Source organism: Ipomoea nil, unplaced genomic scaffold (genome assembly GCF_001879475.1).
Source record: "Ipomoea nil cultivar Tokyo-kokei standard unplaced genomic scaffold, Asagao_1.1 scaffold2826, whole genome shotgun sequence".
Lineage (NCBI taxonomy): Eukaryota > Viridiplantae > Streptophyta > Magnoliopsida > Solanales > Convolvulaceae > Ipomoea > Ipomoea nil.
Window position 1 is genome coordinate 3962121 of NW_017619254.1, and position 24815 is coordinate 3986935.

At 38.6% G+C, this 24815-nt stretch overlaps 2 protein-coding genes and 2 non-coding genes across 7 annotated transcripts; 2 read left to right on the forward strand and 2 right to left on the reverse strand.

Moving 5' to 3' along the window:
• Positions 1-3738: 3738 nt before the first annotated feature.
• On the forward strand, positions 3739-19636 carry LOC109159299 (beta-glucuronosyltransferase GlcAT14A). 2 transcript variants are annotated; one of them, XM_019307409.1, is made up of 4 exons: positions 3739-4464; positions 4558-4633; positions 16122-16237; positions 18936-19636. In XM_019307409.1, exons 1-4 carry the CDS (start codon positions 3954-3956, stop codon positions 19451-19453), a joined length of 1221 nt encoding a protein of 406 aa, XP_019162954.1. In that variant the 5' UTR covers positions 3739-3953; the 3' UTR covers positions 19454-19636. The 2 variants fall into 2 exon arrangements, with proteins under 2 accessions (XP_019162954.1, XP_019162953.1); XM_019307408.1 differs by lacking the exons at positions 3739-4464; positions 4558-4633 and adding exons at positions 15086-15805; positions 15899-15974 and having other exon boundaries at positions 18936-19634.
• On the reverse strand, positions 16894-16973 carry TRNAL-UAG. Its single transcript has one exon. It is a non-coding gene; the product is annotated as a tRNA-Leu (tRNA).
• On the reverse strand, positions 17556-17635 carry TRNAL-UAG. Its single transcript has one exon. It is a non-coding gene; the product is annotated as a tRNA-Leu (tRNA).
• Positions 19637-21144: 1508 nt separating the features above from the next.
• LOC109159007 (protein PLANT CADMIUM RESISTANCE 10) lies at positions 21145-24187 on the forward strand. Of its 3 annotated transcripts, none has more exons than XM_019306974.1 (4): positions 21145-21356; positions 21678-21894; positions 22819-23045; positions 23836-24187. In XM_019306974.1, exons 2-4 carry the CDS (start codon positions 21720-21722, stop codon positions 24007-24009), a joined length of 576 nt encoding a protein of 191 aa, XP_019162519.1. In that variant the 5' UTR covers positions 21145-21356; positions 21678-21719; the 3' UTR covers positions 24010-24187. The 3 variants fall into 3 exon arrangements, 2 of the variants coding, with proteins under 2 accessions (XP_019162519.1, XP_019162520.1); XM_019306975.1 differs by having other exon boundaries at positions 21161-21356; positions 21715-21894; XR_002050484.1 differs by lacking the exon at positions 21678-21894 and having other exon boundaries at positions 21160-21356.
• The last annotated feature ends 628 nt before the right edge of the window (positions 24188-24815 follow it).

Below are 24815 nucleotides of genomic sequence, written 5' to 3' on the forward strand. Positions count from 1 at the left end.
CCTTGGGATGACGATTTTACCCCTAAAAATATAAAATCCAGCAACATTTCGCTGTCAATTTGGCCGAAAGGACCAAAATAATAAAAATAACAAAGTTAGACACCAAAATTAAAAATTTTTAAAATTATGCACCAAAAGTGATAAAATATCAAAAGTTGTGGGACTAAAAGTGAAATTAATTCAACTTTAAAAATATGGTAACTACACGATGGAACCGACCAAGATTTGCGAGAAACCCTATGCTACGCCGACCCGCTTCTTAAATACCGTCCGGTCAGTTAGCGCCGCCCCAGAAAGGGAGGCCAATCTGGAAAACTCTCGAGGAAGAGGTCCATTCAAGCACACACTTATCGGCGTCCCACTGACCCAGGTACAGGGTCGTCGTCTTCTCTTGCAGCAGGAATAATAAAGTTAATGAAGGACGACCATTCAACTTCATTCATGGCACCCACCCTGGCTCCCGCTCTTACTCCTTCGGGAACTGATGATATCTAAATGAAAACGATATGAATGTTCTCAAAAAAAAAATGAATACGATATGAACGTAAAATATTGGCCTAAGGCCATACACACCCATGAAATTTTGCGGATGGTGATTTTTTTCCTAAAAAAAAAATTGATACCTATGCCCCCTTTGCAATTCTGACCAAGGAATACTTGCAAATTATGCAATTGATTGTCAAAATTGCAAAGGACAGTAGTTGGCCTTTTATATATATATATATATATATATATATATATATATATATATATATATATATATATTAGAGTTCTACTACATGTATTTCTAAATTTTACTCTCACTTTTATTCCATGTTATGACAAATAAAGATTGGATATTTTTATTATGTGGTCTCAAGAAAAGTGTCTATTACATCAATAATTTATGAGATGGGGTAGAAGTTAAGAGTAAGAAATGAGAGTCTATGTAGTATTTTATTTTTGTTAATTAGTATTAATATTATTATTAGTATTATTTTATTAATAAAAGAAATAATTTTTAATAAAGTGATGTGATAGTAAGACAATCTTTTTTAATGGAAAAATGTATAAATAGGCCATTGAACTATTTGGGGATATCAATTAAGCCATTGAATTAGAAAAGAGCAATTAACATTTTTAACAGATTAGTAACACGTTTGTGCTGATTGGGATGACATATATGTGTATTTTATTTTATATTTTAGGGAAAATGATCAAATAGGCCCTCCAACTTTACCTAATAAGTCAATTAGGCACCTAAACTTTTTAAAATATCAATTCAACCCATCAACATTGCATTTCGATGCAATTAAACTAAAAAATTGGTAAATGAAATGCTATCACATGTCATTAGGGATCCGGCCACCCTCCTGCACAATTTCATGCAAAAAAAAATGATTAACGATTGACGAACGATTGTCGATCACAGAGAAGTCGCATTCTCCATAGAGAAGGTAACCACTGGGTCACTTTCTCAACCAGAGAAGACGCCCAGTGGTTGCTTTCTCAGTGAGAAGGCAGAAGGCAACCCACGATTGCCTTATCACAGGTTGCCATCTCACTGGAGAAAGCAACCCAGTGGTTGTCCTCTCGTCCGTTTCCACCGTTGATTGATTGGAAGTATCACCGGAATTGGCCGTCGGTCACTTTAATGTCAAAAAATATCACCGGAATTAATCGAATTGTTGGCCGGAACCTTATTAACCTGTGATAACATGTCACTAATAGGTATTTAGACTTTGTTGCACCAAAATGCAATATTGATGGGTTTAATTGATCCTTTAAAAAGTTTAAGTGGCTAATTGACTTCTTAGTTAAAGTTGGAGGGCTTATTTGTCCATTTTTTCTATATTTTATTATTATTATTATTGTTATTATTATTATTATTTTGCCTTGGCATCTTGATTACCATTCATCCATTTTAAATGGGTGGTTATAAGTTCAAATTTCAACAAGAAACTTCTTTAAACTGAAAATGCAATATTGATTGGTTGTCTCATTACAAGATAAATTGGGTAAGTTTTGCATAGTCAAGGATGTAATTTGATAAATTAGTAAACCATGACTAGTTTGGGAATTATGGCATTGTCAAGGGACTATTTTGAGCATTAACTCTATTAAAATATAGGACATGATATGGCAAGAACATAAAAAGATTTGGCATTCTAATATATTTTTGAGGGATAAAAAAGTTGCTTTCATTCATGCTGTCTACATGTTTGTTTCCTGTTTTCCTTCCCCTTTCTGTTTCCTCAAGTAATTAAACAACTTCTTTAGCCTATCATAGTATCATTTAAAGGTTTATCATTCTAATTTTGTCCACTTTCTGTTACAAATTCTGTCTGAAAAGTGAGAAACATGGCACACGTTGTTCTTGCTTCTAAAACTATTTCTGAATTTACTAGGATATTGACAGATGACATTCAGAAATAGCTCTTTTTATTGTTTTAATGTGTTGAACTGTGTGTTGGGCTATGAATCTCAATTGAGGCAAATGTGCTTTCCATTGGAAAGAATTTCTTCTGTTACCTTCGTGTACATATATGCATATATAAACATAGATGTAGACCTCCGTATTGGCTTAGAAAACTTGATGGTCAAGTTGGGACTGAATTAAATGGAACATTAATTCATCTACTCTTTGGAGTTCAACCACAAGTATGCTCTTGCCCTAGAAACATCTTTCTGAAAGCACCCCCGACATGCTTACATGATATGATATGAATGTCTGCTGTAATTGCACAATTTGGAAGATGGGGAGATCGAATAAAAGGAGAACGCTAACGCAGAAGAGGGAATAAAAGAAGTGGAAACACAGGCTGAGGGAGATGGGGAGAGAGAAAAGGTCTCCGATAAGTCATCTTTTATGGAGACTGTGACAGGGAAGAAAAAAGATTATAAAGAACCAGAGGAGATTGTCTAGGAGGATGAAGAAGACGATGAGGATCCGGAGGCCTCGACAATCAAACTAATGAAGGAGGACAAGATTCGCATGAGGAAACCGTGGAGACAATCGGTAATTGTAAAGGTGTTGGGGCGAAGAGTAGGCTACACGTACTTGACAAAGAGAATCCATGCTATTTGGCACCCAAAAGCAAAAATGGATGTCGTAGTGCTTGATGATGATTATTTCCTAGTTAGATTTTGGTCTGTCGAAGATTATGAATTCGCTAAACTGGGTGGGCTGTGGACAGTTATGGATCATTATCTGATCGTTCAGAACTGGAGACAGAATTTCAATCCGAAGAATGATAAAACTAAACGCGTGCTAGTGTGAGTGAGATTTCTCGATCTTCTAGTTGAATGCTATGACATGTTGTTCCTTATGAAAGTGGGAAAAATGAACGGTGAACCAAATTATGTGGTGGCTCGAACCTATGACATCTTATTTGAAAAAATTAATTAAAATGTATTTTTTTGAAAACCATTAATTAAGATGTTTAGACACATAATAATTAAATTACTGAGAAATTAAAATATTAGGTTTGTTTAAATTTTGTAAAATGTGTAATATATCCTTATTATATAATAAAATTAAAAAAAGACATAATAGAGAGATTAATAAACTACTTTTATATATATATATATATATATATATATATATATATATATATATACATTAATACATAGGAATATCAAATTAAATAATTATACATCATTAAAAAAATCAATTCAAAAGACTACAAGTTGATCACATATTGTCATATTGACATTATGCCGGTCAAGTGAATAGCAATGCACAAATGCATAAACATTACACCAACCGATGAAAGTGGAAGTGACACATGGAGGCCTTCACTCCCAAGAAAGGAACTCCCTTGTCCTCCCCGCTATACTATACATCTCCCTCCATCTTTACTCTTCCTTCAATTGTGACTGCGCTCCTCCACCTTCTGCCTCTAACCACCGCTAACCGCCCATATTAAGTCACGCCCGCCCGATTCCACTTCCTCACCTCACTCGCCACAACAATGGCAGCCGCTAAGCTCTTCAGGATCTGCTTCATCACAGCTTCGCTTCTCTTGTTCCTGCTCTTCATCCCCACCCAGCTCTCCATCTACCACCCCAGCATCGCCATTCTCCGCCCCACCACCTCCGTCTTCGTCCGCCCCAGCTCCGGCGACCAGCAGCGCAAGTACCCGGTCACGTTTGCCTACTTGATCTCCGCTTCCAGAGGCGACGTCCCGAGGCTGCGCCGCCTGGTGCATGCGCTCTACCACCCCGGGAACTACTACCTGATCCACCTGGACGCGGACGCGCCGCCGTCGGAGCACCGGGAGCTGGCCAGGTTCGTCGCCGGAAACGCCGTGTTCGGCCAAATCGGGAACGTGTGGGTGGTGGGGAAACCTAGCTTAGTGACCTACAGAGGTCCCACGATGCTGGCCACCACCCTCCACGCCATTTCTCTGCTTCTGAGGACTGCAAATTGGGACTGGTTCATCAATCTCAGCGCCTCTGACTATCCCCTTGTAACCCAAGATGGTATGGTGAGTGGCTCTCATCTATCACTACAATTTACTTTTATCATTCACTTATTAGACATTTTACTCAATTTATTCTCTCTCATTTCCTCAGATCTGATCCATTCCTTCTCCAATTTGCCAAGGGATCTTAGCTTCATACAGCACACCAGCCACCTTGGTTGGAAACTGTAAGATTTTACATTATGCATAGTGCTCACGAATTGTTTGATAAAATTACTGTTAGATCTGATCCAATACTCAAGCAGGCTACGACACACACAACTCATTCCTCTTTCAACAGCAAGCTTGAAAGAATGGTTTCCCGCAGCTCCCATGGTTCCCGCAACGTGAACAATGACAATGCCTTAGGAGACCTCCGGGACCAACTCACCAACAATCGCGGAGGGGACCTTCGAGACCAACTCAACAATGGAGGGGTGAACCAAGCCGTGAACCTCCAGGCGATTGCCGATGTCATTCAGCAAGCAGTGACGGCGGCGCTAAATCAGGTGGCGGTGGGACTGCAAGGCCAAGTGCCCCCGCCGCGGCCCCAGGAAATAAGGGTGGAGACCCAAAGAAGTGGACCGGCCAGACGACAACCATGCCCTTCCCAATCTGCACCAGAACGATTGGGACAAAGGGCGCCCGTGCGACAAAGATTAGGACCACGGGCCGAGGGATCCTCTACCAGAGGTCCTCGCCAACACGAAAACAGAGAAGCCGAGAGATCATCCACAGAGGAGGTAGGCGAGTCTCGGGAGCCGACCCCACGCCAACACGTTGATGAGTCGGCCTTACGTCGACACTTGGAGGAGCGACGCGTCGAAGAGCCGGCTCCGCGACGGCACTCGGCGGGGAAGCGACGCGTTGATGAGCTGGCTCCACACCGACACTTGGAGGAGCGGCAGCCGGCCCCGCGCCGGCACCCTGATGAGTCGGCCCTGGTCGAGAGGCTGCAGAGAAGAATCGAGGAGTTAGCAAGAAGGGTGGAGGCACAGGAGCAGTCGCCGGAACCCGAGGTACGAATGGCAGCACCATTCTCCCCAAGCATCATGGACGTACCTTTGCCGAGGGACTTTAGGTTGCCCGCCATCAAGGAGTACACAGGGGACACTGACCCACGCGTCCACATGACGAGGTACAAGGCCGCTATGGTAATGATCGGGGCAGGGGACGCCATCATGTGCCGAGCGTTCTTGTCCACCCTGGATGGAGCGGCCCAAGACTGGTTCAACACCATCCCTGATGGGTCGATCCAAAACTTTGGGGAGTTGTCCAAAAGCTTCCTGACATACTTCTCCGGTAGCATACAGCGTAAGAAACCCTTCTCTCACCTCTGTGTAGTGAAGCAAGATAGAGGCGAGAGCCTCAAAGACTTCCTGATAAAATGGAAAAAGGAAGTCAATAATGTCTACGACTTCGACTCCAAGGCGGCGATCCCGATATTTATCCATGCCTTAAGATCAGGGTATTTCCACAAGCAGTTGAACGCCCACCACCCCCGCTCTTACGAAGATCTGATAAGGACGGCTAGCCGCTATGCCGAAGCAGAGGACGTCGACAGAAAAAAGAAGGACGAAGAGGATGGAAGGAAAGGTGGGAAGCCTGGGAAAGCGGGTCCGCCCAGCCAGGCACCACCCTCGAACCACCCGACCGCAGGGAAAGGCCGAGACCACGAACGACCTCGCCTGGTCCCCTTGCGTAATCTAACTCCTCTTACCCATCCCGTCAGTGTCATTCTACAACAAGCTGAGGAGATGGGAATGGTAGAATTCCCCGAGGAGTGCATGAAGGTCTCCCCAAAGGCAGACCAAACAAAGTACTGCAGGTTTCATAGTCAAGCCGGCCACGATACAGATGAGTGTCACGTTTTGAAGAGACAAATAGAAGAACTCATCCAGCAGGGCTACTTTCGGCATTTTGTCAAGCGATCCAAGCAGCAGCAGCAGCCGCAGCGCAATCCATCAAAAAATCCACCAAAAAATGTCTGGAGAAATGAGGATGTCACCGAGCCGTCCACCTTGAAAAAAAGAGAACACGACCAAATATCTGAGCAGAGTGATAGCGAGAAAGAAACCGAGGTGGCGCCTAGACGACAAAAGAAGCACACCATACACTTTATCTATGGTGGACCTGCAGGGGGCGACACGCCCGCGGAAAGAAAGAAGTGGAGCCGGCGGCTATACGTGGGAGAAGTGGCGAGTCTTCCCAGAGAAAAGAAATAGAGACAGGAGGCCATCACCTTCTCTGATGATGACCTCCCAGAGGGCCCGTTACCCCATCGTGACACCCTGGTAATTGAGATGGACGTCAATGATAAACATTATTTTTGTTGTTATTTTAGATAATCTTTTTATAGTTAAGTTGCAAATAATTAATTAACTATTATCTATTTTTATTTATTATTGCTATAATTAGTTTTTAGTAATGTTATTCATTTTTAGGTTGTTTTAATTATTAAAGTTGTCCTATTATTTGAATTCTGACAATCTAATAATTCCTAATAATAATAATAATAATAATAATAATAATAATAATAATAATAGTAGTAGTAGTAGTATTCTGCCAACCCATCCATCGTATAAACCCAAGCCGCAAGAACTAACGGTAGAGAAAGAGTCGCAGGGCCAGTGATTAACGCAAACCAGTGCATCGGAAACACGAGTCAATAATCATCAACTATCTGAGCGAGTCGCAGGGAGGAAGTGCGGAAGAGCCGTGGGGCTGAGCAGTATAAATAGATGGTGTTCGAAGGAGGAGATCATCGCTTCACAGAGGAGAAAAGTCTCCGATCGGAGACTTTAGCAGAACATCTCCGGACCGGAGGAGTTCTAAGGGGGCAGATCGGCTCCGGCAACCACCGTCTCGAGAGCTCTGGTTTGACGGTGATTTCTTGGCGCGGCATACCGTCTCGAGAGCTCTGGTTTGACGGTGATTTCTTGGCGCGGCTTTAGATTCAGCGATTCTCCCTGATTAGATTTCCGGTGACGGTGTATAATTGGTTCGGCGGCAACACCTTGGACGCAGCATTCTGGTTCTTTTCTATTTCCTTAAATAGCTTGGTAGCTTTATTCATTCGTATTTGCACGGTTAATTACAAACAATTTATTGTGGTTTGCAAATCCTTTTAACTTTAATTATGTTGGATTGGATTTTTGTTACTGCTACGCAATGCCTAATGATATTGCTAATTACAATGCTTAAAGATTAAGTATTTTGCTAATTGCAATGATCAATGGTAATTGATTTATATTCTTGTCTTTAATTTCTTGTTATTTTGTTCCGTAGTTATTCAAGTGTTTTTCCTGCCTTGCAATTTCATTTAATTAAATTCATGTTGATTGTTATTTAGTTTAATCTATTTGTTATTCAGCTTTCTGGTTTAATTTTATAGCTTAACAACTGAGTTTTATTATTGATTGTTATCTTTGGCATTTGTCTAGCACTTTACATTATCAAGTCAATTATTTCTTAAATTTAAGTTTATTAAATTGCATCATACAATTCCCTGTGAGATCGACTCTTGCCTTTGCACGCTATTGCTACAATAACTCGTGCACTTGCGAGGACATAAAAATTGTCCATCAGTCAACGATGTCATTGTCCGCCGCATCTTAGTCGACAAGGGAAGCTCAGTCAATGTGATGTATTACGATGCCTTCACCAAGTTAGGGATACTTAGGAACCAGCTCAAAGAAGTACGTACCCCACTCTCTGGATTTACGGGTGATTCAGTGGAGACGGAGGGGTCAGTGGTCTTACCAGTGGAGATAGGCACGAGCCCTAACATTCGCAAACTTGACTTGGAATTCATCGTGGTAAGACTCACTTGTGCACACAACATCATATTAGGGAGACCGGCACTGGAGAACCTAAGGCCATAGTGTCGGTGGAACACTTGTGTATGAAGTTCCCCACTCCGAGCGGGATAGGGGTCGTCAGAGGAGACCAGCGAGCGGCCCGCAGTTGTTACGTTAAAGCATGCAAAACGATTGGCAGAAATGATCCATAAGTCCACACCATCTGTAAAGATAATCGATCGGGTATGGAGCCAGGAACATTTGATTAAGTATTTTCCTTAATATTCTAGTAGTCGTTTGGGACTAGTGTTTGGTAATCGCGGTCCGCCCGCTTTGAATTATGAAATCTTATGGAATAATATCTCGTGCTTGTGGTGCGCCCATGTTGTTTCCAAAAAAAAAAAAAAAAAAAAAAAAAAAAAAAGGAACGAGTCGCACGCCCCGGCCACAGGTTGGCCGAGACGTGACTCGACTCGGATGGCCGAGGCAAGCCTCGGCCAAAGTTTGGCCGAGGAGCCCGCCTCGGCCACAGTCTGACCGAGGCCCGCCTCGGCCACAGTTTGGCCGAGGCACGCCTCGGCCAATGGTTGGCCGAGGCGCGCTTCGGCCAATGGTTGGCCGAGGCGCCCGCCTCAGCCAATGGTTAGCCGAGGCGCACACCTCGGCCACGGTTCGGCCGAGGCGCCCGCCTCGGCCAACGCCGAAGTCCGTCTCGGCCAAAAAAAAAAAAAAAAAAAAAAAAAGGCTGGAGCCTGCCCCAGCCACGATCGGTCGAGACTACACCTCGGCCGTGATCAGCCGAAGCGCACGCCTTCGCCACGAGTGGTCGAGGCGACGCCTCGGCCACGATCGGTCGAGGCGACGCCTCGGCAACGATCGGTCGAGGCCACGCCTCGGCCACGATCGGCCGAGGCCACGCCTCGGCAACGATCGGTCGAGGCCACGCCTCGGCCACGATCGGCCGAGGCGCACGCCTCGGCCACGGTCGGTCGAGGCGACGCCTCGGCCACGGTCGGTCGAGGCGACGCCTCGGCCACGATCGGTCGTGGCGACGCCTCGGCCACGATCGACCGAGGCGACGCCTCGGCCACGGTCAGCCGAGGCGACGCCTCGGCCACGATCGGTCGAGGCGACGCCTCGGCCACGATCAGTCGAAGCGCACGCCTCGACCACGATCGGTCGAGGCGACGCCTCGGCCACGATCAGTCGAGGCGACGCCTCAGCCACGATCAGTCGAGGCGACGCCTCGGCCAAGATCGGTCGAGGCGCACGCCTCAGCCACGATCGGTCGAGGCGCACGCCTCGGCCACGATCGGTCGAGGCGACGCCTCGGTCGGAGGCACGCACCTCTGCCAACCTAGGCCAAAGCCTATCTCGGCTAGCATAAGAAATAAAATAAAATCATATGTGATTAAAAACAAAAAAGAAAAAAATATATAAAATCACATACACAGGATCAAATAAAATCACATATCATAAATCAAGCAGGATTCTACACAGGATCAAGATAGATTCAGCCTTACTCCCAAGTCAACTCAAACACATCCGTTGACTCAGGAGTAGGGGGGACTGGTGACAGGATAATAGGGCTGGCACCCGACCCGGATCACAAATGAGCATCTGACTCAGCATCACATGGGAACCCAACGTGCAGAACTCCAACGGTTAGAATCCAACAGGTGTCACATTTATTGTCATTGAAGCCACCTTTGATGCCACCATTGATGAGAGAGAGTTAAAGCCTCAACGCCTCATTCATGACTCTTCATATTCTTGCCGTTAACTCAGCTCCCCAAAGATGTCTCTTCATGTTGTTACCGTTAGGACCTAGCATAAATAGAACTTCCCTCAGCTGAGCAGGGGACACACTGTACTTTCTATACTGAGACAAAAGGCAATACAACTATTGTCACTTTCTTATTCGTTACTCTTATATTATATTTCCGGTATCATTATTACCGTCAGTATGATTTGGGTCCTATTATAAATCTATTTCTTTCATGATACACTTTATTTATTGAGACGGTTGAGCGATCCGGACTGCTGCAGGGATAACACGAGTATTTTGTCTCTCACTTTACTCATCTCTCTCTTGATGGTGTATGAGGTATGTAATGTGAGCAGTGAGAGGACTAGTGACCTTATATAACCACTGGCCATCATTGTAGTTGTATGTCTTTAGGTCTCCTAAACCCTAACTAGACTCCTAATCATAATGGTGTCTAGTTATTAGGTTATTAGTGTTGCACCACATATCAAACACGGAATATTATCATAACTTATTCTAATGTTATAATAATAGTAACGATAAAACGTTACAATACCAACTTCTATAATCTTGGTGAAATCTAGTGGATTTAAATTAACTGACATGAGTTGCCCCGCAGACGTAAGAGTTTTAGCTCCGAATTGCGTTACCAATTGGTTAAGTCAAAGAGTAATTTTGTCTTGTTAACATTCACTTCCCGCAAATATTTATGCACCTGAGTGCACCTACTTACAACTATAGGTGCTACTATTTATAACTATTGGTGCACCTACTTTCACCTATAAGTGCATGTAATTTTGTCTTGTTAACATTCATTGATCTGAGTTCAGCGGGTAGTAATACCCCTCAAAATCACCTGCAAACATTCATGCACCTAGGTGCAACTACTTATAACTATATGTGCAACTACTTATAACTATAGGTGCACTTAGTATTGATGTTCCGTGTAAATTTTTACTAGCTTGCACTTATAATACATTTCACATGCACTTGTAATACATTTTACTTGCACTTCGATGTTCAATTATTTACGAAAAAGTCCCCGCGCTTTTAAAAAAAATCAGTGTTTCTTATCCATTTGATCTGGATACGTGGACAGACAGAATCCATTCCTATTTCGCGTCTGGACGAAGCATTCGCATGTGAGTGCGATTATATATATATATATATTATATATATATATATATATATATATATATATATATATATATATATATATATATATATATATATATATATATATATATGAAATTGTGTTGAAGTAATATGCACAATTAATAATAGTGAAAATGTGAAATAATGAGAAAAGGTAGTGTTGAAAGCATATGAAAGACGCTCTGCCAACTAGGCTATCCAATTTCTTGTAACATTTGTCTATTTCCGAATACTTATTTTAAAATTTGTACTATATATATAAATATACATACAAGAATTATATAAGGGCCCTGGTTACGGCATTCATCAAGATCAACCATCGTTTTTCACCCAGACTTATTTTCATCCTATGCATAATGATTCATGCAGTTTTTCATTTGGAATAGAAAATTGATTTAATTAACGACACAATCAAAGAATAATATAGTCTTATTATAACATTAAGGTAATTAAATTAAATTCATTCTGAAAAAGTAATACATAATGACATTTAGCCTTCAAATAATTGTCAAAATAAGCAAAACAATCATGATATGGAGGAGTTAACTTCGTCTAAATATATACTCTCTTTAATAACATTAAGAATACCAATCATGATATACTCTCTTCAATAACATTAAAGCTTTGGTGCTCGATCAAAACAAGAACACCAAAGCTTAAATCCATCCTCGATCTTCTATCAAGGAAAAACAAAAACCAAAATTCTTCATTCCAAAAAATATGCAATCTCATCCTCAACATGCACAAGACTTTTCATACTTGATAGATGAAGCTTATAATTAGAAACTCCACTTATCTCAAACCTTTTCCAAACATCTCTTCCAAACGAATAAACTAAAATCAATGGAGACATCGTGTTACTTTGAAGCAAGAACACAATCTCCCCCATACTATTTGTAGCAAATCCCATAGAACTAGCTTGACTGATCACCTTACTCTCCTCCAATGGAAGAAGGATAGTCTGCTTCTCCCACTCCTCCATTGATCTCTCCCACGTCCATATCTCTATTTTTCTCTCGTCTTCTCTTGCATCAGGAATAATAAAGTTAATGAAAGACATGCGACCATTCAATTTCATTATCCATGGCACCCACCACAACACATACCCATGCGGGTACGGATGATATCCAGATGGAAACGGTACAAACGTGATAAAACTCTCTGTCGCAACATCCATTGCAGCTATCTTTGGTGATGATGACAATTCATTTATATCATCAGGTGACCATTCAGACATATCAGGTATGAAATAGATAATCCCATTAATGTGGACCATGGCAACATAGAGGTGTCCAGTAGTGAATTCTATCTCCCTCCATGACTCATCCACATCAACAGTTAAAACCCAATACCGATTCAACACCCACCTGTAATTCTCATACAGTGGTGATGACCTGAAAACCTTGTACCTTTCGGAAACCGAGTCAAACGCCACCACATCAACAGTGAACACACTGCTCACATACGACAAACTACTATCGGACGGCACAGAAATACGCCGACCTGTACTAATATCGAAGAGAGCTTGGTCTCCCCATAGTTTGTTGTTGAGCAGAACCATCTTTCCATCGGCGGAACTCGTAGAATCCGCCCATCTTAAACCTCGTAAATCTAAAACTTGGGCACTGTCTGCTTGGAGCCTTCCATGGCTTTCTTCATTGTAACTCAAGGAGTTTAAACTTAATACGGAACGTACACTGGATGGGAGTACGACGACGATTCTGAAGCCAAAGCGTGGCTTCGGTATGTAAGAATAAAAGAATTTACAACTGCATCTGAATCGTACAGCAGATTTTGCAGGCAGACCGGTGAGAATTTTGACAAGTATCTCTCGCGGAAGACGAGTTATAGAAGTTGAAGCTGAAGCGTTCTTCTGTCTTTGATCCTCCATCTGCAAATTCAATCAAGAATGATAGTTGCAGTTTTTAGGTTATTAAATATGAGGTTTATATATATAGAGTGCGTTTAGATGCTATACAGTAGTTGATAGGGAGTAAAACACACAATTATGGTATGATTTGGGTCCTATTATAAATCTATTTCTTTCTTGATACGCTTTATTTATTGAAACAATATAATTTGGTAAACTTGGTAAATACAAATTTGACTAGAATTATCTTAAGCCTTTTTTGTTTGAATAATGAAAACCTAAACTAGTTTATCTGGTTTTGATAAATTATTAATTATAGTTACAATATAGGATTTAGTGCATATCTACTATCTACTTCTATTATTATTATTATTATTATTATTATTATTATTATTATTATTATTATATATATATATATATATATATATATATATATATATACTAATAAGAGCCTAAGAGAGTTAGGCCTATAATGAATATAAAAAATGGCGGTCTAAGTTTTTTAATCAAATGAATGACTCAGATTGATTAGATTTTAATTTTTCTTAAGATTTACTAATTTATCCTTAATGAATATGATTATTCGTTAACTTTTTCGTTAAATATTATCTTTTCCGTTAATTTTTGTTAGTTCACCGTTAACTTATTCATTGATTTCAATATGAAAGGTCTTAAGTTCGAAGTTCGATCCCCATCCCAATTAAAGTTGGCATATTTAGTACTCTATTTTACTTTTATTAAATTAAATAATAATTTAGTAGTTACAACAAAAAATAATACATATGCATTTCGATCTTTAATTTAGAATTATGTATCTACAATGTTTTTATTCAAAAAATTTATTCATTATCAATAAATTAAATAAGAGAAATAATTTCATTACTTATATTGTCTTTATTTTTCTCCAATATAAAAATTCTTTACACTCAAATTCATCAATTGATTATATTCGCTACATTGTCCCTACAATGTCTTTGTTAAAAAAAAATATTATTCATTATCAATAAATTAATTAAGAGAATTAATTTTATAATATTATATTGTCTTTATGTTTTTCCAATGTAAAAATTCTTTACATTCAAATTCATCAATTGATTATATTCACTAAATTGTCTATTATCTTTTTTTTGTGCATTATTTTTTTTAATTAAATATCAAAGTTATAATACAAAATAATGTTATATATTTATTTACCAAATATTTTATTAATACCTTGAAAAAATTAAGAAAAATATAATTAATAAAGCCAATCATATTAACTACTTGAGAAATTGGTTGATAAAGAGAGTATTCAAATCACACAACAAATTGAAGTGAGAACTATCTCGTAATGTCCTTGTTTGACAATTAGTAGTTAGCGGTTAGCGTTAGCAGATTATATTAACTGATTTGACCAGCGAATTATATCAATGGTGGGTAAAAAGATATTTGAAAAAATTAATTTTTTAGATTAACATGTAAAATGACCTAAGGGTATACATATATTTAATAATAATAATAATAATAATAATAATAATAATAATAATAATAATAATAATAATAATAATAATAGTTTTAAAAAATAAAAAAATATAATTAAGCCAATCATATTAACTACTCGGGGGATTTATTTACAAAAAGAGTATTCAAATTACACAACAAATTGAAGTGGAAAACTAACTCGCAATGTCATTGTTTGACAATCAACAATTAGCTCTTCAATATTAGTACCCTAATTTTTATTTGCTCTCCCTTATGTCCCGTATTTAGTTTCAACCATACCTATACAATTATTTTATTGACAATTATAATCAATCTTGACTATATTTTTTTGCATTTGTAAACTTAGAATTCCTATTTAAATACGCAAATTCAACATTCAATTATTTATACATGAACAATTCTCTTATTAATAATTTCGCTATAGTCAAGGAACCATTTTTGTAATTAACTCTTAAATAATTATTACATCATTAAAAATCAATTCAAAAGACTACAACTTTTACAAGTTGATCACATATTGTCATATTGACATTATGCCGGTCAAGTGAATAGCAATGCACAAATGCATAAACATTACACCAACCAATGACACATGGAGGCCTTCACTCCCAAGAAAGGAACTCCCCTGGCCTCCCCGCTATACTATACATCTCCCTCCATCTATACTCTTCCTTCAATTGTGACTGCGCTCCTCCACCTTCCGCCTCTAACCACCGCTAACCGCCCATATTAAGTCTCGCCCGATTCCACTTCCTCACCTCACTCGCCACAACAATGGCAGCCGCTAAGCTCTTCAGGATCTGCTTCATCACCGCTTCGCTTCTCTTGTTCCTGCTCTTCATCCCCACCCAGCTCTCCATCTACCACCCCAGCATCGCCATTCTCCGCCCCACCACCTCCGTCTTCGTCCGCCCCAGCTCCGGCGACCAGCAGCGCAAGTACCCGGTCACGTTTGCCTACTTGATCTCCGCTTCCAGAGGCGACGTCCCGAGGCTGCGCCGCCTGGTGCACGCGCTCTACCACCCCGGGAACTACTACCTGATCCACCTTGACGCGGACGCGCCGCCGTCGGAGCACCGGGAGCTGGCCAGGTTCGTCGCCGGAAACGCCGTGTTCGGCCAAATCGGGAACGTGTGGGTGGTGGGGAAACCTAGCTTAGTGACCTACAGAGGTCCCACGATGCTGGCCACCACCCTCCACGCCATTTCTCTGCTTATGAGGACTGCAAATTGGGACTGGTTCATCAATCTCAGCGCCTCTGACTATCCCCTTGTAACCCAAGATGGTATGGTGAGTGGCTCTCATCTATCACTACAATTTACTTTTATCATTCACTTATTAGACATTTTACTCAATTTATTCTCTCTCATTTCCTCAGATCTGATCCATTCCTTCTCCAATTTGCCAAAGGATCTTAGCTTCATACAGCACACCAGCCACCTTGGTTGGAAACTGTAAGATTTTACATTATGCATAGTGCTCACGAATTGTTTGATAAAATTACTGTTAGATCGAGTTGTTGATTAAGTTTGACTCTTCAGCTATGGCCTGGTTTAGTTCTTTGCTGGTTGAAAAAGCTTTTTATTTGTTATTTTTATCAGGAATAAGAGAGGGAAACCAATTATATTAGATCCAGGATTGCACAGTGTCAATAAATCAGAGATCTGGTGGGCTATCAAGCAGAGAACTCTCCCAACTGCTTTCAAGCTCTACACAGGTTCCTCTCATATCCTTTCCTTTTCACAGTACTGTACTTTGTAGTTTGGTAGTAGTAAATTTTTAGTTTTGTGACTTTTATATAAGCTGACCATTTGTTTAAAGAGATTTAATACAGAAGTACATTTTGTTTAGGTAGTCCAGTCCAATGGCCTAACCATTGCCTGATAAAGAATTTGGCCATAAGGAATTGGAGAATAGTATATTATATTTAACTTGTTAGTTAAGATATCAACTTCATTTTGGAATTCTGAAAGGACAAAGTCATATAATGTTTGAAACTTCACTCAAACTTATTGTCCTGGTAGGTATAACATATCTAGAATCCTATTTAATTTTGGAATTGGAAAATAGGATATTATATTTAACTTGTTAGTTAAGATATCAATTTCATTTTGGAATAAGGAGTCATATAATGTTTGAAACTTCACTTGAACTTATTGTCCTGGTAGGGATAAATGTATCTAGAATTCTAGATGCAAAGTCTTATGAGCATGGCTTAGATAAATAACTTATGCGAGTATGGTACTCAAAAAAAACTTATGCGAGTATGTCTTATATAAATAACTGTAAAACATTGTTTGGGATGGATTGTGGGATGCTCGAGAAACCCTTCAAAACTATTCCAGTGTAAAACACGCATTTTTTGGGATTAATTGACGGCTGTGGGGTTTGAACCCACGCCCTTTCGGACCAGAGCCTAAATCTGACGCCTTAGACCACTCGGCCAAACCGTCACTCATTTGCTATTTGCCTGGTTAATATTGGGTATCATGTGGATGGCTCAGGCATTTCACAACCAACTTTAAAAATTTACTGAGGTTTGCTCACCTACTTCTGGGGTATTTTTTTTGCATTTGATTATCACTTAGCTAATAAGATAATCTCTTTTAAGATATGGTATGGACTGTCAGTGCCAATCATGGGATTAATTGATGGCTGTGGGGATTTGAACCCACACCCTTTTGGACCAAAGCCTAAATCTGGCGCCTTAGACCACTCGGCCAAACCGTCACTCATTTGCTATTTGCCTGGTTAATAATATTGGGTATCATGTGGATGGCTCAGGCATTTCACAACCAACTTTAAAAATTTACTGAGGTTTGCTCACCTACTTCTGCGGAATTTTTTTTGCATTTGATTATCACTTAGCTAATAAGATAATCTCTTTTAAGATATGGTATGGACTGTCAGTGCCAATCATGAGTGATAAATAGGAGATGGTATGGACTGTCAGTGCCAATCATGAGTTTTATTTATGAGTGGCTTAGATAAATAACTTATGCTCGAGAAACCCTTCAAAACAATATAGGATGGATTGACGGCTGTGGGATTTGAACCCACGCCCTTTCGGACCAGAGCCTAAATCTGGCGCCTTAGACCACTCGGCCAAACCGTCACTTATTAACTATTTGCTTGGTTAATATAAGGTATAATGTGGATGACTAGGCATTTCACAACCAAGCCCATCTACTACTGCGAAGTGCTCAATTCCCACCATAAACTAAATTAAGTGTCAAATAGGTCTATTTACCAGCTAAATTTGTTCAATTGACTTTTTTTACAGGTTATCAACAGGTTGCCTATTTAATTATTAAAATAAATAAATAAATAAAATAAAACAATTAAAAAATTAAAAATTAAAAAAAAAAAAAGAATAACAGCCCGGTCAGTCGGTGGCTGTTCTTTTTTTTTTTTTTTAATTTTTTTATTTTATTTTATTTATTTATTTTAATAATTAAATATGCAACCTGTTGGTAACCTGTAAAAAAGGACAATTAGTAGATGGGCCTATTTGACACTTGTGCCATAAAAATATGATGCCAGATGGGTATCGAGGTTTGTTCAACTACTTGTGGGGAAACTAAGATAATCTCTTTTAAGATATGGTATGGATTGTCAGTGCCAATCATGAGTGGCTGCTAGAAGAGGTCGTAGCCCCTCCCCTTGATCTAAGGGGCCACTGTTTGGAATGGGTTGATGGCTGTAGGATTTGAACCCACGCCCTTTTAAACCAGAGCCTAAATCTGACGTCTTAGACCACTCAGCCAAACCACCACTTATTTATTTTATACCTGGTTAATATAAGGTATCATGTGGATGGCTCAAGCATATCACACAAATTTGACTCGCCCTAATCCGGTTTATCAGATAATGTGAACATGCAATGATGGAGTTTCATTAGACTCGGGGGAAAGCAAATCTGTGTCTAGGGAAGTACATGTGAAGTTGCAGGAATTTCATTTACTGTTCTGTGTTTATAAGCTACGAACTGCACCTGTATCAACCATATCCTATATAGTAAAAGAAAAAGACAGATCAACCATATCCTATCACCTACTTGTGGGGCAATTGTTTTGCATTTAATTATCACTTACCTAATATCACATTTGTTATTCCTTATTAAACATCAGAGTAGGATGAATAATCTAATCCTTAATATAAAAACCCTGCCAAACTTAGAGTGGGAAGTTGAATGTTGTCTCATTGTTACAATTTCATACTCAATTGTTTGGTATGGGTTTGGTGCTATTATACAAAATGCCACATTCTGTACATTTAAAACATGAAAAATTTAGACACCTGTAGCCGGCTGAGTTGTAGAAAAACTCCTAACTATTTTGTTTTAATTAATATAAAAAGATTGAGAGTATAAATTAAGAGGATTAATTGATGAGTAGTTCCATTTCCATATTCAGGTTCAGCTTGGACAGTTCTGTCAAGATCCTTTGCGGAGTACTGTGTTGTAGGCTGGGACAACTTGCCGAGAAGGCTTCTTCTCTACTACACCAATTTCGTGTCATCTCCCGAGGGCTATTTCCAAACTGTTGCATGCAATTCTGAGGACTACAAGAACACGACAGTGAATCACGACCTTCACTACATCACTTGGGACATCCCTCCAAAGCAACACCCCAGGTCCCTCGGACTAAAAGATTACAGAAGAATGATACAAAGCAACCGGCCATTTGCCAGGAAGTTCAAGAAAAATGATCCCGTCCTTAACAAAATAGACCGCGAACTTCTCAAGAGGCGCAATGGACAGTTTTCTTTGGGGGGATGGTGTTCCAAGGGAGATAACAAGCACCAAACATGCTCGGGTTTGCAGATTGAGAAATACGGTGTTGTGCAGCATGGAACTGGTGCAAGAAGAATGAAAACTTTGCTAACTAAACTTGTTTCAGCTCAGAATTCCACCAAGCGCCGATGTAGATAATTTTCACATTAAATGACTGTATACGGAGTAGTTATTAGGAACAATTTATCTATGGCCAAGTGGTTTGTACCCAAACATTCTCGGAAATAAGGTTTGTGAACAAAAATAAACCTTGGTAGTTAAAGGTAGCTTTCATATTGGATTTCTTGTGACAAAAATAAGATTATTTATTTTTATTTTTAATTTTTTTTAGATACATAAGTGAAATTTTATATGTAATAATAATAATGATTATAGATGAAGTTGTGTTTTTATATTTAGAAAATTTTGGAAAACAATTTTTTTTTCCAAATCCTTGTAACCTTGTTGGGTTGAATAAATAGAAAAACAAAAATTAATTTCAGATAAAAAAGTGAAAACAATGCTAAACAACACATTTTTTGTTTTGTTTTGTTTTGTTTTTTTTTTCAAAACAAATAATAGTAATACATTATTTTTTCATTAGTTTATTTGGTTCGTGAAAAAGAATATTGAGAAATATAATTTAAATTTTATAAAAAAAATTATTGAGAATATTAATTTATATTGTTTGGTTCATAAGAATATTAATTTAAAGAATAATGCGTATCAAGATTAATATACAATTACAATATAATAATTATAATTAATGAATATGTATAATGATACTTTTGTCGTTCCTATCAACTTCGAAAAATAAAATATCAAAGGAAAGTTGTGCAACTTATTTTTTCATAGACCAAATAACATAAAAAACTACTTTTTCTCTCAAGTTCTAAGAATTCTAATTCCAACAAATATATTTTCCAGCCAACCATATACACCATAAATCCCGCGATGCTAATTTAATTAGCTCAATTAATTACATTTAAGTCTCACTTCATTAACCGTTCAACTCGAAATATATTTATCTATTTCAACGACTTTTAGGCATGTGTTTAAGATTAATCTAGCCTTGGATATAAATATAGCAAAAATAAAAGGTGTGGAGTCTCATTACAAGATAATAATATTTGTTATATACTTTCTCAAACATTTTCAGTTTAAAGAAGTTTCTTGTTGGAATTTGAACTTATAACCACCCATTTAAAATGGATGAATGGTAATCAAGATGCCAAGGCACAACAACAACAACAATGTCCAAATTGGCGACTAACATAACCTAAAAATGCAATTAGGTTACTAGACATCTCAAATGTATGTAATTTCACTGGATAACAGGTTACCATCCATTTTATCAGGTTGATTGCTTACGTGGATGATGAGTTGGCATTTTAATAATTTTTAATAATAAACTTAAAAAAAAAAAAAAAAAAAAACCGTCAGGATGGCTGCTGGTCATCCATTCCCCCTCCTCCTTCGTCTCTGCGCGGAGATGAAGGCGGGGGAAGGGGGGTGGTGTGAGGCGAAGGACCTGTCTCACGCCACCCCCATTCCCCCTTCCTTTGTCTCCAACCGAAGACGAAGGAGGAGGGGGTGGGGACTCAACGTTCTTTTCTTTATTTTATTTTTTAAAAAATTTTAAAATTTTTATTTTTATTTTTATTTTTAAAGTTGATTATTAAAAATTATTATAAATGTCAACTCATCCTTCACGTTAGCAAATATGGTAACCTACTATAAGATGAAATGACATACGAGATGTTTAGTGATTTAATTGTATTTTTTCTATGGTCTAATTACATTTTTATGTTAGGTGGTCAATTTGGATTTTATTTAAAAATAAAAAATAAAAAATTACCGAGCCGTTGCTTACGTTAGCTCTTGCGTGCTCCATGCCTCCATCCCGATTGCTCCCAACTCCCAAGTAAAGTACAATAGACGGATTGAAACAAGTAGAGTTGTTTCTCTCAGCAATTTCAGAGTCTCGCCGAAGGTAGATCGGCTCTCTCATTACGTGTATCTCAAATATCACCATAGTTTATGAGACTCCAAGGAGCTTAAGGTTTGATTTGTCCCTTATATTCTCTAAATTTCATCGCTAGATTTTTGTTTGGCATTGTGAATTGTGAGCTGAACTCCTAGCTTGATGTTTCTCTTACATTCCTTACCTCTAAATATGTGTTTTTTTAATCAAATTGTTGATCTGTTGTTTGATTGCTAGAATTCATGAAAAAACATTTCTAGCGGTTAAAATATCACTGAATATTTTATGTTTTCTACCATACGTGGCTTATTATATTATTGATCCGTTGTTTGATTCGCTAGAGTAGATGAGCGAATTTCGAATGGTTTAAAATGGATTTCTTCTTCGATCCTGCTGTAGGGTGTTTATTAATTGAAATATATCCTCTTTCAAGAAGAAATAATGGGAGGGCAGAGCAGTTATGTGCCGCCGCCATACATTCCGTTGAGCCAGTCCAATAGAGAGCCCGAAAGCATTCCATATAAGGAAGATGCCCCTTTGCAACCACAACACGGAAATGATGGCGGGGAACAGTGGTCTTCTGGAATCTGCGCTTGTTTTGATGATCCGCAGAGCTGTACGCTACTTTCTGCCCTGAGATCTTGATTTATCAGAAGAAAAAAGTGAATAAAAGGTGCAATTTTAGTGATTAACTAGTATGACAGCAGTGTTTTATTCTCTACTTGTGTAAGCTGGCTGGAGCAATTCAAGTTGGATCCTGTTGATCCACACTGATCATTGTTATGGACTTATTATGGCTGAAGAATAATAAAATTGCGAGTCCTAAAACATATCAGAAACCAACAATACGGTGCATGTAATTGCTATTATTAGGAGCCTAGGAGGTAGAATTGCTAAATATATGAAGAAATGTGTCAAGAGATTTCTAAAGCTCACTTCTAAAACACATGGGAGTTCTGGAGTTGCACTGAGGGTGTGATTAGTTTTTTTGGGTTAAAGTAGCCTGATCACTTATGTAACCTCTGGAAATGCACACAATAAGAAACTAAATATGGGTTGAGTTTTTTTTTTTTTCCTCATGATGAAGGCTTTTTTTGTAAAACCAAATAACTATTGCCATCTAACAATGTTACCTCTCTTGACCTTAAATCTGTAGAAATTTTATGTGTTTCTCCTTCTTCAGAAATGGGATTTTTGTTGCTTCAGAGCTATTTTCAGTTTAAGAGAATATTTCATTCAAATGCATAATCCACTCCATAGAAATAGGTTTTGGTTTCCTTTTTGCTAGGCTATGCCGCTATGGTGCCTAATGGCTGGTATTGAGATCTTAGCTCATGTTTCCATTCAAAAAGGAAGTGTTTGTACTTTGTAGAAATTAGAACAAAGGAGTGTATAAAACTTCATCAGACTCCGTGTAGCTAGAAGCATTCCTTCTCTTTTCTGTTTTGTGCTTTTAGGTGATGTCTTATGTGATAGTTAATGGTCAAAACTAATTTTGATGGCCTAGAACTTTTTAGTGATTGCAAACTTTTGTACTCAGGTATCATTGGTCTTCTTTGCCCTTGCTATCTTTTTGGGAAAAATGCGGAGTTCTTGGGCTCTGGAACCTTCGCAGGTTCATGCGTGACCCACTTCATTTTATGGAGTCTTGTGAATACATTTTGCTGCATGCTAACCGATGGAATTCTTCTGGGTTTACCTGGATGCTTTGTTGCATGTTACGCTTGTGGCTATCGTAGAACATTGCGATCAAAGTACAATCTACAGGTATGTCATTTCCATTGCATTTCCATATTTGCACAATGTGTTAAAATCTGGTCTGATGGTCTGATTGTATTGTTGAAAAATTTCTCTCCAACAGTGGTATGCTTTTTTGTTAATATGTTGATGGATGAAAATGTGGTTTATCATTGTCCTCGTTTCTTACTAATTACTACAGCATGAACATCTTCATTTAATTTAATTTTTTTTTAAATTTTAAATGCTTTGCTTCTTTTTTTTTTTCCCAACCTTTTTGAAATATATTGCTCTAAACACTTTCAAAAGGTACCATTAGTTGGTGTATTAACCTGAGACTCTGATTATGGGCTTATTGCTTGAGTGTTGGGTATCTGTAGCATATAATAAAGCATCATTTCTCTATAAGAGGCAATGCCAGTCCTTAAGAAATGTTAGTGCGGGCAAGTTTGAACCCAAGTTTCTCTGTCTCTAGTTTTAAAGTGTGTAAAAGAACTCTTTGAAAAGGCTATCCTTTTCCTCCTCGAACCTATAATAATGTTGAAGCATCCCAAATGGACTTGCAATTCCACTCAAATCTCAGAAGCACTTAGTCAATTTGTTTCTCTTTTCATTTTTGTTTCTCAAAGATCTTTTCACATCTTGATATTTGTAAATCATATGAGCCATATAGGTCATCTTTTGCAATTTATTTGAAGAGAGAATACAATGCATATACCCTTCCTTTGTCTTGACATGGCAAAGACGTAGGTGCTTGGTAGGGGTATTCAAAGATTTTCCCCACTGATTTAATTTGCTGTTTTCTTGAATTCCTGTGCAGGAAGCACCATGCGGGGACTTCGTGACACATTTTTTCTGCCACATGTGTGCGATGTGCCAGGAATACAGAGAGCTTCGTGAGAGGTCTGGAGACTCAAACTCCCCCAACCTAAACCAAACAGAGGTTAGAGCCCCTCAAATTCAAACAATGGAATTAGCTTCTGAAAACAAATGAGTAGATTCCAAATTTCTTGGTGTCTTTAGCCATTTGTCACCAAGACAGATTTTCTTTCCTCCTGCGTTTTCCATTGGTTTCTTTGTCACTCGCTTGTACGTTGTTATTGGAGTTTCTGCAACTGTTACTGTATGCGTTTTATTCCAATTGATATAAATAAAATGAATCTTGGCTCATATAGTCGTGTGAGTAGTCTTGAGTGAACATACTTCACAGGGTTTATGAACATTTACATTTAATTTACAAAGAAATAAGCGGTACTGCCGCCGCGCCGGACTAGCTTAGTTGATTCGATCGATTACCTATAATGTCTTGTTCTAGTGGCAGACTGGCAATGATTCATATGCAAATTTAAGAAACATCAAGGTGCACGTTGCAATTTAAAATATTTACTTTTCTTTTTTAAATTAATGCTGAATGCTTCTGTTTAGTGTTTAAGGAGGCATTGGCAACAATTTGGGAACTTGGTTTTAGTGAATAGTGAGAAGATACAAAAGAATAAATAGAATAGAATCTTGCGGGGCCGAGGTGGCAACAAAAAGCCACCTTTCTCTAAAAGTTGATCCCACTCTTCATAGTCATAATAAAAAGATGACATTTTTATTCAGATGCAGATCGGATCCTCCTTTCCCACTATCATTATTATATTGTCAAAATCACTAAGGATGTAATGGAGGAGAAATTTATGTGTTAGAATCTTAAATTGGACTGTCTCAATTTATCTCCGGATAAATATAAAGATGAGTTCACGGGGTTTAAAATATAACTCGGCAAAATTGAAAAATGTGAATTATAAAATATAATTC

Coding starts and splice junctions, on each gene's coding strand:
- LOC109159299 (XM_019307409.1), top strand. CDS start 3,954: ATGGCAGCCGCTAAGCTCTTCAGGATCTGCTTCATCACAGCTTCGCTT. Junction 4,634..16,121: donor AGCCACCTTGGTTGGAAACT/GTAAGATTTTAC, acceptor TATTTTTATCAG/GAATAAGAGAGGGAAACCAA. Junction 16,238..18,935: donor TGCTTTCAAGCTCTACACAG/GTTCCTCTCATA, acceptor TTCCATATTCAG/GTTCAGCTTGGACAGTTCTG.
- LOC109159007 (XM_019306974.1), top strand. CDS start 21,720: ATGGGAGGGCAGAGCAGTTATGTGCCGCCGCCATACATTCCGTTGAGC. Junction 21,895..22,818: donor TTTTGATGATCCGCAGAGCT/GTACGCTACTTT, acceptor TTTTGTACTCAG/GTATCATTGGTCTTCTTTGC. Junction 23,046..23,835: donor GATCAAAGTACAATCTACAG/GTATGTCATTTC, acceptor ATTCCTGTGCAG/GAAGCACCATGCGGGGACTT.